The sequence below is a fragment of the Salvelinus alpinus genome, chromosome 10 (assembly GCF_045679555.1).
Source record: "Salvelinus alpinus chromosome 10, SLU_Salpinus.1, whole genome shotgun sequence".
Taxonomy (NCBI): Eukaryota; Metazoa; Chordata; class Actinopteri; order Salmoniformes; family Salmonidae; genus Salvelinus; species Salvelinus alpinus.
Window position 1 is genome coordinate 62,909,937 of NC_092095.1, and position 12,901 is coordinate 62,922,837.

The 12,901-nt window shown below is 46.3% G+C and overlaps 2 protein-coding genes across 4 annotated transcripts; one reads left to right on the forward strand and one right to left on the reverse strand.

Moving 5' to 3' along the window:
- Positions 1-1,520: 1,520 nt before the first annotated feature.
- setdb2 (SET domain bifurcated histone lysine methyltransferase 2) lies at positions 1,521-6,801 on the reverse strand. 2 transcript variants are annotated; one of them, XM_071330294.1, is made up of 10 exons: positions 6,712-6,801; positions 6,341-6,417; positions 6,087-6,200; positions 5,862-6,014; positions 4,869-5,709; positions 4,569-4,738; positions 2,590-2,865; positions 2,163-2,368; positions 1,987-2,075; positions 1,521-1,870 (listed from the first exon to the last, which is right to left on the reverse strand). In XM_071330294.1, the coding sequence occupies exons 2-10, from the start codon at positions 6,366-6,368 to the stop codon at positions 1,753-1,755; spliced, it is 1,995 nt and encodes a 664-aa protein (XP_071186395.1). In that variant the 5' UTR covers positions 6,369-6,417; positions 6,712-6,801; the 3' UTR covers positions 1,521-1,752. The 2 variants fall into 2 exon arrangements, with proteins under 2 accessions (XP_071186395.1, XP_071186396.1); XM_071330295.1 differs by having other exon boundaries at positions 1,987-2,070; positions 6,341-6,761.
- Positions 6,802-7,294: 493 nt separating this feature from the next.
- LOC139532541 (uncharacterized) lies at positions 7,295-11,727 on the forward strand. Of its 2 annotated transcripts, none has more exons than XM_071330299.1 (8): positions 7,295-7,400; positions 7,639-7,849; positions 8,047-8,169; positions 8,345-8,577; positions 10,441-10,572; positions 10,820-11,093; positions 11,209-11,292; positions 11,396-11,727. In XM_071330299.1, the coding sequence occupies exons 2-8, from the start codon at positions 7,663-7,665 to the stop codon at positions 11,536-11,538; spliced, it is 1,176 nt and encodes a 391-aa protein (XP_071186400.1). In that variant the 5' UTR covers positions 7,295-7,400; positions 7,639-7,662; the 3' UTR covers positions 11,539-11,727. The 2 variants fall into 2 exon arrangements, with proteins under 2 accessions (XP_071186400.1, XP_071186399.1); XM_071330298.1 differs by having other exon boundaries at positions 7,296-7,433.
- The last annotated feature ends 1,174 nt before the right edge of the window (positions 11,728-12,901 follow it).

The window sequence follows — 12,901 nt, forward strand, 5'->3', positions numbered from 1 at the left end:
GAGAAACACCAATAGAAAGATGCCCAGGGTCCCTGCTCATCTGCGTGAATGTGCCTTAGGCATGCTGCAAGGAGGCATGAGGACTGCAGATGTGGCCAGGGAAATAAATTGCAATGTCCGTACTGTGAGACGCCTAAGACAGCACTACAGGGAGACAGGACGGACAGCTGATCGTCCTTGCAGTGGCAGACCACGTGTAACAACACCTGCACAGGATCGGTACATCCGAACATCACACCTGCGGGACAGGTACAGGATGGCAATAACAACTGCCCGAGTTACACCAGGAACACACAATTCCTCCATCAGTGCTCAGACTATCCGCAATAGGCCGAGAGAGGCTGGACTGAGGGCGTGTAGGCCTGTTGTAAGGCAGGTCCTCACCAGACATCACCGGCAACAACGTCGCCTATGGGCACAAGCCCACCGTCGCTGGAGCTGACGGGACTGGCAAAAAGTGCACTTCACTGACGAGTCGCAGTTTTGTCTCACCAGGGGTGATGGTCGGATTCGCGTTTATCGTCGAAGGAATGAGCGTTACACCGAGACCTGTACTCTGGAGCGGGATCGATTTGGAGGTGGAGGGTCCGTCATGGTCTGGGGCGGTGTGTCACAGCATCATCGGACTGAGCTTGTTGTCATTGCAGGCAATCTCAACGCTGTGCGTTACAGGGAAGACATCCTTCTCCCTCATGTTGTACCCTTCCTGCAGGCTCATCCTGACATGACTCTCCAGCATGACAATGCCACCAGCCATACTGCTCGTTCTGTGCGTGATTTCCTGCAAGACAGCAATGTCAGTGTCCTGCCATGGCTAGCGAAGAGCCTGGATCTCAATCCCATTGAGCACGTCTGGGACCTGTTGAATCGGAGGGAGGGCTAGGGCCATTCCCCCCAAAAATGTCCGGGAACTTGCAGGTGCCTTGGTGGAAGAGTGGGGTAACATCTCACAGCAAGAATCTGGTGCAGTCCATTAGGAGATGCACTGCAGTACCACTAGCGGTTCTGGGGGGGGGGGGGCAGGGCCCCTGTGACAACAATTTTGGACCCCCTTGTGGCCCCCCCTAAATGTGGAGTATGAAATCATTTTTACATAACAAATTTGTGTTATCGTTCTTTTTTTACATCCATTATTAGACAGTGGCAACGATGATGATTATGAACATGGTCTTTTGCCTGCTAATGCCTGCAATGCAGTGAAGAAAACAATATGACAACAATAACGTCTAATGTAACTGGCCCCTCTAACAGTACAACTGGCCCCAGCTTGGCCCCCCCCCCAGTTGAAATGGTCTAGAACCGCCACTGTGCAGTACCTAATACAGCTGGTGGCCACACCAGATACTGACTGTTTCTTTTGATTTTGAACCCCCCTTTGTTCAGGGACACATTATTCAATTTCTGTTAGTCACATGTCTGTGGAACTTGTTCAGTTTATGTCTCAGTTGTTGAATCTTATGTTCATACAAATATTTACACATGTTAAGTTTTCTGAAAATAAATGCAGTTGACAGTGAGAGGCCATTTCTATTTTTGCTGAGTTTATTTTTGTTAAGTATACAAAGGCCCATTTACAGGTTAATAGACAAAGGTGATGAGGGCAAAGCATAACTGGTTGTCCACTATCATACACATCTTGGGGTCTTTGTGGCCTGGTCTGAAGGCAGATTTGGTTACAGCACAAACGGACTATGTAATGGGTCTAGAAGCAGGCTATAATGGACTATTTTGTTTCTGTGTTAATCTCAAGGTTCATGCCAGCAGTCCCTGACAGCCTTCACAGCCAAACTGACATGTCACTTCCTGTTCCGGGTCACTGTCAGGGCTGTGGGAGTAGTTCCAGGTCAACTCAGTCCCCGCCTTCACCACTCTGCAAGAAAATATAGAAAAAGCACAATCTGGTGTTGGTACTGATATATCAACCCAATCGCGTAGTTTTATCACAAAATCATTACCCATTAAAAAGGGACTATTCCGGACACTTACTTGCTGGTGAAGAAGGCAATGACGGGGAAGTTTGGATCATGAGAGTCAGTGAAGACGTTCTGCACAAATAGGTTGGGGTCGCAGCTGTGCTGTAGAGACAAGATGTCAGAGGTTATGAGTGGGTGGGTTAAAGAATGGGAGTAGATAGTCACACCGTCATACAGTTATACACCTACATTTATGAACCTTCCCACATTCCCCTCCTTCGTGGCATCTAGGTAATACAGGTGCTCCATAGGGTTCTGCTTTGGGCCCAGTTTTTTGGGGCTTGTGGACACAGACAGCTTCACATCCACTTCTTTTATGTCCACTTCTTTGATGTCTGGTTGGGAATTCAGCTGTGGCTTCTGTACCCCATTCTCTTGCTCCAGACCCTCCATGCCTGAAGAAGGAAAAGTGTAACAGGAAAGAAAATAAGTTAGACTACAAATTATCTAGGCACCCACAATGCCTCATTTCTCAATGTTCATCATTGGGAACCATAGTCTGGTTAAACCAGTGGAACAATGGTGAGTGCAGCGGTCAGTCTGGTGTAACCAGGCTAATGGAACCATGAAGCCCCATGAAGCCCCCTGAAGCATCTGTTGGCCCAGTTTCCAGTACCTGTGAGAGGTTGGACTGGCAGGGAGCTCCCCACCAACACGGCTTGTATCTGTGGAGAAAGCTCCACCCCGGGCCTCTGGATAACGGGCACATGAAGCCCGTCAGGAGGTGAGGAGGGGGGCGAGGGCTCCAGGGTCTCTGCAGGCACTCGTCCCTCCCCTGCCGGCGCCAGCCACTCATCTACCACCTCCACCTCGTCGTCGGAGGGAAGGTCCGCCTTCTGGCGCTTGGGTGGGAGGGGCTCGTCGGAGTCCAGTCCTGCCCTGAGAACTACACCTGAAAGGAAGGGAAGTTAATAACGTTTCAGATCCTTGATTTGGATCCACAGTTCAGCCTTTATTAAATGGATGGTTCTTATGCAAATACAGTGCCTTGCAAAAGTATTCATCCCCCTTGATGTTTTTCTTATTTTGCTGCATTACAAACTGTACTTTAAATTGATTTTTATTTGGATTTCATGTAATGGACATACACAAAATAGTCCAAATTGGTGAAGTGAAATGAATTTTTTTATTTTTTTCAAAAAATAAAGAAATTCAAAACGGAAAAGTGGTGCGTGCATATGTATTCACCGCCTTTGCTGTGAAACCCCTAAATAAGATCTGGTGCAACCAATTACCTTCAGAAGTCACATAATTAGTTAAATAAAGTCCACCTGTGTGCAATCTAAGTGTCACATGATCTGTCACATGATCTCAGTATATATACACCTGTTCTGAAAGGCCCCAGAGTCTGCAACACCACTAAGCAAGTAGCACCATGAACACCAAGGAGCTCTCCAAACAGTTCAGGGACGAAGTTGTGGAGAAGTACAGATCAACAAAAAAATATCAGAAACTTTGAACAGCCCACGGAGCACCATTAAATCCATTATTTAAAAATTGAAAGAATATGGCACCACAACAAACCTGCCAAGAGAGGGCTGCCCACCAAAACTCACGGACCAGGCAAGGAGGGTATTAATCAGAGGCAACAAAGAGACTTAAGATAACCCTGAAGGAGCTGCAAAGCTCCACAGCGGAGATTGGAGTATCTGTCTATAGGACCACGTTAAGCCGTACACTCCACAGAGCTGGGCTTTATGGAAGAGTTGCCAGAAAAAAGCCATTGTGTAAATAAAAAAATAAGCAAACACGTTTGGTGTTCGCCAAAAGGCATGTGCGAGACTCCCCAAACATATGGAAGAAGGTACTCTGGTCAGATGAGACTAAAATGTAGCTTTTTGGCCATCAAGGAAAACGCTGTGTCTGGCACAAACCCAACATCTCTCATCACTCCGAGAATACCATCCCCACAGTGAAGCGTGGTGGCAGCATTATGCTGTGGGGATATTTTTTAATCGGCAGGGACTGGGAAACTGGTCAGAATTTAAGGAATGATGGATGGCGCTAAATACTGGGAAATTCTTGAGGGAAACCTGTTTCAGTCTTCCAGAGATTTGGGACTGGGACGGAGGTTCACCACCTACTGCTAAAGCAACACTCGAGTGGTTTAAGTGTCATTTAAATGTCTTGGAATGGCCTAGTCAAAGCCCAGACCACAATCCAATTGAGAATCTGTGGTACGACTAAGACTGCTGTACTCCAGTGGAATCCATCCAACTTGAAGGAGCTGGAGCAGTTTTGCCTTGAATGGGCAAAAATGCCAGTGGCTAGATGTGCCAAGCTTATAGAGACATAGCCCAAGAGACTTGCAGCTGTAATTGCTGCAAAAGGTGGCTCTACAAAGTATTGACTTTGGGGGGGTGAATAGTTCTTGTGTATTTCACAAAAAAATATATTTTCCATCTTCAAAGTGGTAGGCATGTTGTGTAAATCAAATGATACAATCCCCCAAAAAATACATTTTAATTCCAGGTTGTAAGGCAACAAAATAGGAAAAATGCCAAGGGGGTGAAATATTTTCGCAAGCCACTGTATGTACATTTTCGCTGAACAATAATTTTAAGCATACAAGACCAAACTGTCACTTTCCCCTACCTGCGTATGTGCACACGAACGTGCCCTTGTCCAGGTCGTCACGGCTACGCACCCCCCATCCTTTGTTTCCGGTGGGGAAGACCTGCAGCCGGACACGCAGACCCCGCTGAACCACACGGTTCTGGCACATACCACGGTCACACCCACACCATGGACCACATTCGTACAGCCTAGCAGACACACAGATACATATCTCATGAGTAATTAGTAATGGCATGCACTCACCAGGCACAATAGATACACAAAGGACATTAACACAACAGGATTGCTGACAAGGCCCAGACGCCCAGCCCAACTCACCCTTTGGGCACAGGCTCAGACAGCCTCTGGTGGGAGTAGTGTTTGCCGCCGGGGGTCAGACGAGCGCAGGCGCAGCTCTCCGCGTCACCACAGCCGTCAGTGCAGTCGCAGCAGGTGGTGAACAGCGGGCCCGAACTGAGGAAACAGCCGTGAGGCCAACGCTCCTTCCTGTAGCGGAAGTCCTCCGGCCGCACTCCTTCCTCCCGCAGGCACAACTCCACCGGTGTTGGCTCTGACCCCCGGCTCAGGTCCCTCTCGGCCAGACCGGGTGGGCGCCACTGCGGTGGCCGCAGACACTCCAACTGCACCAGGGGGTCAAAGGTGAAGTCGTCCACCTGCAGAACGCCGTGACTCTCTGTGGCAACCAGAAAACATAGCACCTCCCCTGGGGTGCCGAGACTCAGTCCACATGGAGCCTTGTAAACAACGCCCCGCTCCGTGACCTCAGAGTCCAACTCTGCACCCTCAGAGCCCTCCCCCTTAGAGTCTGGTTCAGTCCCATCACAATCGGTCTCAATCCCTGTAGTGAGAGGTGGGGTGGGAGCACACTGCCGCTGGAAGGAGCAGAGTAGGGGGATCCTGAGAGGGTTGTGGCCCCGGAAGTGGTGTGCGGACGGGGGCAGGTGGGGCACACAGGCCTGGCTGCAGGTATGGAGCTGGTAGGGGAGCTGGAGGGGCAGCATGGGAGCCATGAGGTCCTCTCTGTTGGGGTAGGGGGGCGACAGGGGGATGATGGAGCCATCGTAACGGAGGGGTGAGGGAGGGGAGACGGGCTCTGTCTGTTGGGGGGGCAGTGGAGTCTGGGGGTCGTCAATATCAGGGACTGAAACTGTGAGGATTTCTGTGTGGTGGAGACAGATGTTGGGAAGATGTTAGGCTAGCAGCAAACTGAGATATTGGGATAGCTCAGAGACCACGTTTGGATCCAATCAATCCAAACCTCACAGTCAGAGATACTATAATGATATACTGGGCGTGAAGTAGGCTATGTACCTGCACCAATAACCACCTCCACAAAAGACTCATTCCCAGTGGCAGGGGCTGTATTTGTAGCTGAGGCTGTAGTTGTAGCTGGGCCTGTAGTTGCCGGTGTCACAATCAACCCGGAATCCAATAAGGTAATCATATTCATCCCCTGGACATATTCTAAAACAAAAACAGAACAATTATTGCATGAATGGCTAGTATGTGTGTGTGTGTGTACTGTATATATGGTACCTCTGTCTGTAGCAGTGCAGGTCTTGATGGCATGCTTCAGGTGTGTCAGATATTCATACAGCTCATCAAATGCTTGTTCCACATCCACCTGTACCCAGAATGACTTTGCCCTCACTGAAATCAGAGCAAAAAATAATGTCAGGAACAAATCATTTGCATGATGATCTCCAACAACAACTGGTTCCATCTTTCAATCTGGATTAGATGTATGTGAAACTAGAAACAATATAACAGTATAAGTAAAAATTCCTCACCAACTTCTGTTTTCTCTGACCCATCCATTTTCAATATTGATGGATGGTCAGCTGGTTATGAATTCCTCTGATACCTGCTAAGAAAATGTGCAATTGGCTAGGCACATAGTCAATATTATGCCGGATATATAGCCTACCAAAGACCAACCTAGTTACATCTATATTATTGGTATCCAACGTCGATGGCCTAGCTAGTACTACCAGCTAACGTACACAAGTAAGGATGTTGTAAGTAACAACGTTAGCTAGATCTCTATCTATCTTTGCTATGCTGCATGCATTGATTTCAAGAAGTTGCTTGCAAAAAGCATCATTATACAAGTGTCGACACCAATTTACATTTCGTTCAAAACATAAGCTAATGTACCTACTGCCTTATCTATTTAACCCTGATGGTATCGAGACATTTTAGTCTACTTCCATTGATGAAATTCGAATACCCACAATGCACTTTACTATTTTGTTCATCTAGAAGACAAATCCAACATATTACCGATCTGCAAATCCACAGTTGCGTAACAAAGGAATGGGAATCAGATAAATTGACCAATTTTACATTCGCTTGAGTCAAACGTTTCAATATTTAATGTCTCCTTTTTAAAACTGAATATATATCTATTCTCCATTAGCTTTTCATGAATTGACCCCGTTGAAAAGTGAAACAGTTAAATTTCACTACGAATATGAAACATTCTTCGACTTTAATGTCCGTCATCTTGCAAGTTGAGGGACTTATGTATAGTTGGCGAGAGTTGATTGTCTGACGGTTACAATATGTACATTGGTAGTTATGTCAAACTATGGTTATGTAGCCGGCTATTTCCTAGATCTATTCATTAGAGCAAAACGTTTTGCAACGGAAACGTTTTGCAACGACAACGAGTTTCTTATTGGACAAGCTTAGGTAGTCCCTCCCCGTTTTGGTCTGTTTGGTGTCAAGTGAATACGCCCCCGTGTAGTTTTGTAACACAGCGATAATGCATTTACGCAAGTTCTATATCGAAATGATTATGCGCATTCTGGTGTTCATACATGCAGCAGAAACTACACCTTCAAAAGGGTGAGGATCATTCTACAATTTGACATTCATACGGTAGGACCGCATATGTTTCTTAAACCACTCTAAACAATGTCAAGGAATTATGTCCTGTCTATGTCCACGTTTGAACTCTTTATTACAGCTCGCATAACGTTACCTATATAGCCTCCTGGAGCACCAGTAGCCACAGGGTAACCCATCTGAACATAGACTACTATTATTATTTAAATATACATATTTTTGTGTTTGATTTCTGAAGTAACACCACCAGTCTCTAGCCGAGATGACCCAGGTGCGAAGGTCGGTGGGAGAGGCGGTGTGGGGAATGTGTGCCGCCGACGCCATGTCCATGCCCGTGCACTGGTACTACAACATCGATGACATCAAGAGAGATTTTGGAGGATGGATCACCGGCTTCAACGCACCCAACAACAGACACCCGTCCAGCATCCTCACCCTCTCCAACTCAGGTATGTTAACATCACCCTTTACTGAATTTGAAAAATGAGTTGTTTATTGGTCATGAATTATGACATGGCATGACATGAGTGTTTGATATATGCAGGAGCATTCATTCTTCACCTGATGTTCATCAAACTGGCAATAGGTACATTGAAACATTTTGAGTTAGTCCTTAATCTGTTCTCTCTTTCCCTCCGGTCCATAGCGGGGAGCGGTCGCACTGCATGGTCCTCTGGTGGGAACAGGCCCCATGTTGTGGGTAGCGTAATCCTCCATAACAAGCTCAAGTTCTGGAAGGCATCAGGCGGATCGGTCCACTATCACCAAGGTGCTCACTACTCACTTAATTTCAGTTCATCTCACAAATGAATGTAACTAAATGAAAAAAGTGTCTCTGACCTTGGTCTGTATATATCTTTAAAAGCGGTTCTGTAAGGAAAATAATTATTGACAATACATATTATCAATTATTCAGTAAAGTACACCTCTATATCTCTGTGCAGGTCTCCAGGCAGGTGAGAATACCCTGAATGCCATCTGCTCCCTGAGGGTGGCACAGGCCCTGACAAGGGGGAAGTTTTCCAGCGTGGCAGAACCAGCGGCGAGGGGGGCAGTGCTGGCTGATTACGTACACTTCATGACCACGCCAGGAACACATGGAGACACCTACGCAGAGTCCTTCCACAGAGCATTCTTCTCCGACTGGCAAGACCCCAGACCCACTTCCTCCAGCAAGGTAATGCACACGCGTGCATACATATGAGGTTACACACCTAACCAGACAGTGTCTTACAGTTTGTCTATGTGTTCCAGGTGTTAGTCATGTCTTGTCTATGTGTTCCTTGTCTATGTGTTCCATGTGTTACGTTTGTGTGTCTTGTCTATGTGTTCCATGTGTTACGTTTGTGTGTCTTGTCTATGTATTCCAGGTGTTATGTTTGTGTGTCTTGTCTATGTGTTCCAGGTGTTATGTTTGTGTGTCTTGTCTATGTGTTCCAGGTGTTATGTTTGTGTGTCTTGTCTATGTGTTCCAGGTGTTATGTTTGTGTGTCTTGTCTATGTGTTCCAGGTGTTATGTTTGTGTCTTGTCTATGTGTTCCAGGTGTTATGTTTGTGTGTCTTGTCTATGTGTTCCAGGTGTTAGTCATGTCATGTCTATGTGTTCCAGGTGTTAGTCATGTCATGTCTATGTGTTCCAGGTGTTATGTTTGTGTGTCATGTCTATGTGTTCCAGGTGTTAGTCATGTCATGTCTATGTGTTCCAGGTGTTATGTTTGTGTGTCTTGTCTATGTGTTCCAGGTGTTAGTCATGTCTTGTCTATGTGTTCCATGTGTTACGTTTGTGTGTCTTGTCTATGTGTTCCATGTGTTACGTTTATGTGTCTTGTCTATGTGTTCCAGGTGTTATGTTTGTGTGTCTTGTCTATGTGTTCCAGGTGTTACGTTTGTGTGTCTTGTCTATGTGTTCCAGGTGTTATGTTTGTGTGTCTTGTCTATGTGTTCCAGGTGTTATGTTTGTGTGTCTTGTCTATGTGTTCCAGGTGTTATGTTTGTGTGTCTTGTCTATGTGTTCCAGGTGTTATGTTTGTGTGTCTTGTCTATGTGTTCCAGGTGTTATGTTTGTGTGTCTTGTCTATGTGTTCCAGGTGTTATGTTTGTGTGTCTTGTCTATGTGTTCCAGGTGTTATGTTTGTGTGTCTTGTCTATGTGTTCCAGGTGTTATGTTTGTGTCTTGTCTATGTGTTCCAGGTGTTAGTCATGTCTTGTCTATGTGTTCCAGGTGTTATGTTTGTGTGTCTTGTCTATGTGTTCCAGGTGTTATGTTTGTGTGTCTTGTCTATGTGTTCCAGGTGTTATGTTTGTGTGTCTTGTCTATGTGTTCCAGGTGTTAGTCATGTCATGTCTATGTGTTCCAGGTGTTATGTTTGTGTGTCTTGTCTATGTGTTCCAGGTGTTACGTTTGTGTGTCTTGTCTATGTGTTCCATGTGTTATGTTTGTGTGTCTTGTCTATGTGTTCCAGGTGTTATGTTTGTGTGTCTTGTCTATGTGTTCCAGGTGTTACGTTTGTGTGTCTTGTCTATGTGTTCCAGGTGTTACGTTTGTGTCTTGTCTATGTGTTCCAGGTGTTACGTTTGTGTGTCTTGTCTATGTGTTCCAGGTGTTACGTTTGTGTGTCTTGTCTATGTGTTCCATGTGTTATGTTTGTGTGTCTTGTCTATGTGTTCCAGGTGTTACGTTTGTGTGTCTTGTCTATGTGTTCCAGGTGTTACGTTTGTGTCTTGTCTATGTGTTCCAGGTGTTACGTTTGTGTGTCTTGTCTATGTGTTCCAGGTGTTACGTTTGTGTCTTGTCTATGTGTTCCAGGTGTTACGTTTGTGTCTTGTCTATGTGTTCCAGGTGTTACGTTTGTGTCTTGTCTATGTGTTCCAGGTGTTGGAGTTTGTGTCTTGTCTATGTGTTCCAGGTGTTACGTTTGTGTGTCTTGTCTATGTGTTCCAGGTGTTACGTTTGTGTCTTGTCTATGTGTTCCAGGTGTTACGTTTGTGTCTTGTCTATGTGTTCCAGGTGTTACGTTTGTGTCTTGTTTATGTGTTCCAGGTGTTGGAGTTTGCAGAGCAGCGCTACCAGCAGAAGATGTCAGTCCCCGACAGCCAGCTAGACGCTATTGGCTGCCTCCCCATGGCCATCCCCTTTGTGCTTCTCTCTGCCACAGCCAATGAGGACCAAGCTGCAAGTGTTGCACCCATCCCTTTTTGGAATATTTGAATAGGAGAATCTCAATTGCATTTCCTTGATCCTTCTCTCCTTGCCTCATCTCAAAACCCATTGGATGAGAAGGTCAGAGGGGAGGGAACGTTGAATTTCTCATCCAATGAGTTTTGAGAAGGAGACGAGAACACAAGAAATGAAGATTTTCCCAATGAAACTCTCTCTCTCTCCCCCTCTTTTTACTGTCCTTTCTCTCTTCCTCTCCCAGGTGTCTGCAGCGGTAGAGTTTGTCCGGCTCACCCACCCCCACCCCAAGGTGGAGAAATATGTGACGCTGTATGCCCGAGCCCTCCATGCCACTCTGAATGGGGCGTGTCTGAAGCAGCAAGCGGAGGCCGCCCTCAAGTCACCCGACCTGGACGCATGGGACACTTGCAAGCCCTACATACAGAAAGCAGCCAGGTTTCCAACCTCTTCTGCAGAGGGGCTCAAGGTTCACCAGAGTGCAGTGGAAATGCTTGGCATGGCCTGCTACACCCAAGGTGTCTATCACTCTCTCTCTACTCTGTCTACCTATCCACAGCAGTGTGATTTAGTTCCATTGTGTGTGATGCAAGTGTCCACTGAGTCTAATAGAAGTTTGCGTGTCCTTTATAGGTGCCCTCAGTAGTATGTTCTACCTAGCACACGAGTTTCACAGCGACCATCATGGAGGGATCCTGGCAAACACCAATTGTGGCGGTAAGTTTGTTTGTTTGCATGTGGTGCCAATTCATCTGTTTTAATGTTTTAAGGTGTGTGTTTTGAGAATTGTCAGTCTAAAGTGTCTGTGTGTCTTTTTCAGGAGAGAACTGCAACAGGGGTTCTGCTTTGGGGGCTCTGCTGGGTGCGAGGGCAGGGTACACGGGTGGATCTGTACCCCAGGAGTGGAAAGATGGATTGAGGAACGCACAGGAACCCATCCATGAAATACTAAAGATGCTCTGAGACTGCCCCCTATAGGACTTAAAGCGTGCATCAGAGCACTGACACGCATATCTTACCTCCGTTTGGTTGGTGTAACTCAAAACAACATCTGTGTACATATGTTTGTTGATTTGGAGCCTTATATTGGCCTTGGTATTCACATGCTGGTCGTTGTATGCACAAAAAGGTACCTTACAATGAAAAAGATTACTATGTGTAACGGATGTGAAATGGCTAGCTAGTTAGCGGGTACGCGCTACTAGCATTTCAATCAGTTACGTCACTTGCTCTGAGACTTAAGTAGGGTTTCCCCTTGCTCTGCAAGGGCCGCGGCTTTTGTGGAGCGATGGGTAACGACCGTGCTTCGTGGGCAACCGTTGTTGATGTGTGCAGAGGGTCCCTGGTTCGCGCCCGGGTCGGGGCGAGGGGACGGTTTAAAGTTATACTGTTACATTGATGCTGTTGACCCGGATCACTGGTTGCTGCGGAAAAAGGAGGAGGTTGAAAGGGGGGTGAGTGTAACGGATGTGAAATGGCTAGCTAGTTAGCGGGTACGCGCTAGTAGCGTTTCAATCAGTTACGTCACTTGCTCTGAAACCTAGATGTAGTGTTGCCCCTTGCTCTGCAAGGGCCGCGGCTTTTGTGGAGCGATGGATAACGACGCTTCGTGGGCGACTGTTGTTGATGTGTGCAGAGGGTCCCTGGTTCGCGCCCGTGTCGGGGCGAGGGGACGGTTTAAAGTTATACTGTTACATATGCACAAATAATTACCTTGTGTAAAAGTGCTTATTTTCCCAATTTTACTCTTAAGGCCTTCCAGGTTTGCCTTGGTTTATCTCTCTCGACCATATGTCAAGTAACTGTTCTCAGCTGTGACTCCATTAAATATATTTTAGAGATCAGTTTGAGTTTACGCACTAAAGGCGTCCGCATACATAAGTTCGGTTTGCTCCTAGCAGAACTCGGCCAGGCGAAGTGAACGTCTGTGCTCGCAGACTCCCTTAAAATACCTTCGCTTGAAAAATTAGAAAGAAGTGGAAATATTACTGTTTGTACCTCTTGAGACGCCATAGTCAATACACTTCCTCAAAATAGTCTCAATTAATTTAAGAGAAATCTGTAAATCATTTTGCGTTTTTGCTGAGGAGGTCTTAGTTGTGCAATTTTACATCTAAGATTTTTGGTGCAGTATTTCTTAACATCTGCATGAAAACTAGTCGTCTCTCGTTGAATGACAACAAGCACTTCATTGAAGATTCCATATTGTTGACCAACTACCGACGAAGGGGCGTAGACTTCGGCTACGGAACTTTGACTAGCCTCAAGAAAAACATGTGTGATGAACAGCCGGGGGAAAAACGCTGCCGAACAACCAAAACGTCAC